The sequence below is a fragment of the Bidens hawaiensis genome, unplaced genomic scaffold, assembly GCF_021521415.1.
Source record: "Bidens hawaiensis isolate Kalapana, Puna unplaced genomic scaffold, B.hawaiensis_p1.1 tig00049272_1, whole genome shotgun sequence".
NCBI lineage: Eukaryota > Viridiplantae > Streptophyta > Magnoliopsida > Asterales > Asteraceae > Bidens > Bidens hawaiensis.
Window position 1 is genome coordinate 9,579 of NW_027498832.1, and position 5,677 is coordinate 15,255.

A 5,677-nucleotide genomic window follows, 5' to 3' on the forward strand; every position below is an offset into this window, starting at 1 on the left:
CCTATCAAAACACTCAAAACATTATCGCGAATCCAAATCAACACTTCTAGTAATCCAATTAACCTTATCCCGAATCCAATTTGAACCAAAACGATCCTCTATTTCAGCCAAAACCATATCCAAACCACAATCAACACAAATACAACCAATTATCAATCCTAATCCACAATACCTTCTCAATACTTTAATACACTTAAATCCAATCCAATCATTTCATAATCAATACCAAATCACACTCAATTCGATCAAAATTAAACTGACACACACTTATACCAATTAAACAGTCTTTTAATAACAAATTAATATCAAATCAAGAGCAACAGAGCACCGAAAGCTCTGATACCACTTGATTGAACTCAGTTAATCCTTTAACCTAATACACAGAACACAGATCTGTATCAATGATTAACATTAGGATCTAGTCCGTAATCGCTCTTGATTATATGTTATATATATATATATGTATATATTAGTTGTATGTATATGAATGATGATAATAATATTAGTATAAATCTGAAGCTTGAGAGAGAATTGGACAGAAGTTCGATAATTAAACTAAAAAACTTAAATTAAATTGTGAACAGTGTTCACTATATATAGAAGATGAACCTAGTTCGTTAACATTCCCTAACGAACTAGAGTCCACTTCGTTACATACACTTAAATGAAATATCTTAACGAATCACCCCCTGATTCGTTAAACATCCTTAACGAATCGGGAGAGATAATAACTTTGATCTAGTTCGCTAAACATCCTTAGCGAACTAGACCATACTTTAAGAATTTATTACATAAATAAACGACAAATACATTAATGATAAATACAAAGACTCGAGACGCAAAACCGTGTACTAACACTATTTGTATTTTTATTCTTACGATTATCACGTGTATTTACACGGGTTATAACCTAGCATAAAAATATATGTAATTTTGTGTTCATGATTTGTCTCACTAATAACATATCAGGACTATCTCTGGTATTTTAAACACCTCAATTGAGTATAAAAAATGGATCTTTTTCTACCATTGAATATTCAACCAAACTTCAAATGACCATTTCTTTTCAAATCCAATTTGCGTACAGAATGGTTATGGGCCCTGAGAATCGTGTAGGTTATAATAATCTGTTTAGGTGCGTTGATAATCCGATTATATCGATTGTGTGTATCAATACGCCTACAAGATTTTTACATTCAACATTGTATCACGTTAATTTACATTCAACATTGTATCACGTATAATTCGATTGTGTGTATCACGTATAATTCAATACGCCTAAAACTAGAAAGATCAAGTTAATTTACATTCAACATTGTATCACGTATAATTCGATTGTGTGTATCAATACGCCTACAAGATTTTTAGGACCAACTAACAGTTTAAGGACACAAATTAGGTCTATAAAAAGTCAGTCATTTGAAGTTTGTTTAAATAGCCAGCCAAATGGTGAAAAGAAAAGAAGCGGCCAATAAATCAAGATTAGTAGCTTATCAAGTCCGTTAGTTTTTAAAAGCTGATAACTGAATAACGGTTCAGTTTAGTACAAAAATAAAATTAAATATGTAAGAGCTTTCTTATCCGTTCCCTTATTTTAAAATCTAAAAGTTATACTAAAATTACTACATGTTCTTTCTTCAGTTCAATTAAATAATATTTTTAAGGATTTTTAGGACCAACTAACAGTTTAAGGACACAAATTAGGTCTATAAAAAGTCAGTCATTTGAAGTTTGTTTAAATAGCCAGCCAAATGGTGAAAAGAAAAGAAGCGGCCAATAAATCAAGATTAGTAGCTTATCAAGTCCGTTAGTTTTTAAAAGCTGATAACTGAATAACGGTTCAGTTTAGTACAAAAAATAAAATTAAATATGTAAGAGCTTTCTTATCCGTTCCCTTATTTTAAAATCTAAAAGTTACACTAAAATTACTACATGTTCTTTCTTCAGTTCAATTAAATAATATTTTTAAGGAATGTTGGATTTTAATAATCCCTATTAAATGGTATTGGCCAATAATAATCCCTATTCGTTTTATCACCACTGGCGGTCCCAAATTCAAAAAAGTTGGCCCCCAATGGTCCCCCGTTAAAAATGACTTAACGGCGTTATAGTTTTTTCAGAATTTCGAACCAATGTTTTAGAGCTTTTGATCGTTAGAAGGATACGAGTCGATTGATATAAAACTTAGCTCGAAACAATGATCCAAACGACTTGATTTTGGTTAATTGTAAGCTCAAACACCTGAATTGAAGCATTGTTTCGTCATTTTGAAGCACTATTTCAAACTAAATTTTACACCAATCGACTCGTATCATCCTAACGATCAAAAGTCTTAAAAAATTGGTTTGAAATTCAGAAAAAATTATAACGCCGTTAAGTCAAATTTAACGGGGGGCCATTGGGGGCCAAATTTTTTGAATTTGGGATCGCCAGTGGCGATAAAACGAATAAGGATCATTATTGGCTAATACCATTTAATAGGGACTATTAAAATCCAATATTCCTATTTTTAATACCTTTATTATTTCATTTTTCTTTTTGTTCTACTTACAATCAATTTAGAAAAATATTAAAAAATTTTAAGATGCTATGACAACCTTTTAAATACAAAGAAAAAATCATAAGAAATTTTATCCATTTCACTCATAACACTTAAACCGATTTCAATATTGTAAAACGGAAGCCACCCACGTATGATGGATGGATGGATGGATGGATGGATGGATGGAGAATGCAATCAAATTTTGGATTAAACCGATGCTTTTCTCCTCTCTTGTTTTAAATTAAAAAGAATAAAAAGAAAAATAAAATTTCAATTTCATGGCTTTTCAACATGGATGGGCTTTGTTCCACCTGGCCTGGTAATAAAATAGGCCCAACAGCAGCGTAAATGAATCAAAGTCTGCGTAGTGACTACGCACCAATAATATTTAGACACGTACGCGTATAAGCTAGACTCGCGCATGAGGTAGTAGTCGGTCTTAAATGGTGACCTCCTGCTGTATCTATATAATATACATAAATTAATAATCGCCGTACCCTATCTCCTCCTCGATCTCGAACCATCTACTACTACTACTCCTTCTTACTCACAGAAGCCAGGGGTGTTCTGAGGTACAGATTCATTTCTTCACTGTTTTATATATTGATGATTCCTTTCTGTATTCATTCCATTCCATTCCATTCAATTGAATTAACTTGATGTTGATGCTTTTACTTATAATAATCGATTTGACCTAGATCTGTGATGTTCGTGCTTTTAGTTTTTATAATAATAATAATGAATTTTGACTATGATGATTTTGTGTCTAGAAGCCATCTACTATTAGATAAAACAAATTCTATACAGCGATAATATAATGAGTTGCGATTGCTGGTTGGTTTTTGTCAAGCGGAAAACTAGGGCTTTGTCATGGATTTGGTTTTGGTGCACAGAGTTGTTATTAATAATTATAATTAGGAACGGAGATTCTTATAATAGACGGATCTGTCTCAGTTTGAGCGATTTCACATTCTTGTACATATATAGATACATACTGTAGATGAATGCATGCACCACTTTCAGATAGAAATCACATAGTCAAAGTTCGTCTTTGTTTCCTGTGGTTTAAGTTGGCTAAGCATTCAAACTAGAAAGAAAACGTGCTTTTTGTTATACGAATAAGGATCAAATAAATGGTGCCCTTGAGGATGACTATACGTTATGGTTCCACTCTGTACTCTAAAAACAGGCTAATGTGTATACAAGAACAAAGGGATTCTTTACTTTCTGCTCATAGTAGATATTTCATGATAACATATATCAGATATCATAAAAATATATACAGTTTAGATTTGTCATCTAAGTGCATCATTGATAACATTTGCTTATTTAATGCCTACGTGGTAGTATAGATCACATACAAAAATGGTGAAGGCAGTTGCAGTTCTTAGCAGCGGTGAGGGTGTTACTGGCACCATTTTCTTCACTCAAGAAGCAGAAGGTACTTATTGGCTTGTATTTTGAATTTTGATGAACACATTAGTTCTCTGTTTTTCTTATATGATTGATGTTGCAGGTACTCCCACAACTGTTACTGGTGACCTTTCTGGCCTTAAGCCTGGACTTCATGGGTTCCATGTTCATGCACTTGGTGACACAACCAATGGATGCATGTCAACTGGTACGTGTGTGTCACAAAAATCTATAAAAGTGAAATAGCGTGTGCTTAATGTTGATATGTAAATATAAAACATTTAAACCTTTTATTATTTGACGGTAGGTCCCCACTATAATCCTCATGGAAAGGAGCATGGTGCCCCTGAAGACGAGACTCGCCATGCTGGTGATCTTGGCAATGTCACAGTTGGCGAAGATGGTATACTTCATATTTTAAGATCAATTAGTTAGTTTGTTTGTTTGTTATGTTTTCATTCAAGTTTTTACATGTTCAAGATAATTTTGTATGTCCTCCACCGAGCATGGTATAATATCATATATACCCAACATAAAGGTCATGATATTAAATATAAGCATTGCTAATTTGAACATTTATATCCTTCTTTTGAAACTTGCAATAGGATCAGTGTTTGGAGTGTAAGGAAAAAGGGGAGTTTTAAGTATTTAAAATGGGTATATTTGATATTAATTTTTTTGATTGGATAAATATGATATTTATTCATGGGGATATACGAAAATACCCCCTTTTGCTTGATCTTTACGGGGTACATTTGCTTTATTTCATTTTCAAAATCAGGAGGCAAGTTATGGCTCTATTTCTTAAAATTTCTCTTTATTCCCAGTTTAGTTAAAATAGTCGGGGACCTTATAGATATAAAAATACTTGGTCACACACTTTTAAGCTTTCAAAAACTATGAATAGAAAATGAGAATGATGTGAGTTCTGTAACATGTGTTTATTAAAAATCTAATACTAACTTGTCTTGCATTTCTCATCAACTCAGATACTGCAAAGTTCACAATTGTTGATAAGCAGGTTGGTTCCTTTCATGTTTTCTTGTAATTAACATTTAATACATGTTTAAGTGTGCAAATTTAACACGTATATGTTAATGTAGATTCCATTAATTGGAGCTCAATCCATCATTGGAAGAGCTGTTGTTGTCCATGCTGACCCTGATGATCTTGGAAAGGGTAAACTTCAGGCTTTTTAGTGTTTTTAAATGTGATGTTTTGACATATTTATTATTTTTCAGGAGGGCATGAGCTTAGCAAAAGCACTGGAAATGCTGGCGGAAGAGTTGCATGCGGAATCATTGGATTGCAGGGTTGATCTTGATCATGTCAAAGTGAAAGGTGTGGTTTATGTCAGTCAATAAAAGTACTCTATGCTACTTGATAGTATTTTGAGTGTGTATTTTCAGAAGTAGCTATGCTTGGCTATTGATATGAACACTTATTTTTGGACAAGTGGTTTGCATGTTTGTTTGAATTTACCAAAGTGGCTGGCATACATACTAATCTTCATATCTGATTACGGTATGTGAACAGATGCACATTCACGTGTATGCACACGTGTGTATACATCTTGCTTTTAAAATGTGCACTTCAGGGGTGCATAATATAATGTGCATGAAGCTAGGATGACGTGCTCAGAAGTGCATGATGCACTATCTTATGATGCACACATTTTCTAGTCAAATTGAGTTCTGCGTAGGTTACTTGTAGCTGATTACT

At 32.9% G+C, this 5,677-nt stretch overlaps 1 protein-coding gene across 1 annotated transcript; it reads left to right on the top strand.

The window, feature by feature from the left end:
* Positions 1 to 3,013: 3,013 nt before the first annotated feature.
* LOC143597955 (superoxide dismutase [Cu-Zn]-like) lies at positions 3,014 to 5,410 on the top strand. The gene is made up of 7 exons (XM_077076317.1): positions 3,014 to 3,114; positions 3,895 to 3,983; positions 4,059 to 4,163; positions 4,263 to 4,358; positions 4,945 to 4,976; positions 5,059 to 5,134; positions 5,197 to 5,410. The coding sequence occupies exons 2-7, from the start codon at positions 3,908 to 3,910 to the stop codon at positions 5,271 to 5,273; spliced, it is 462 nt and encodes a 153-aa protein (XP_076932432.1). The 5' UTR covers positions 3,014 to 3,114; positions 3,895 to 3,907; the 3' UTR covers positions 5,274 to 5,410.
* Positions 5,411 to 5,677: the final 267 nt, after the last annotated feature.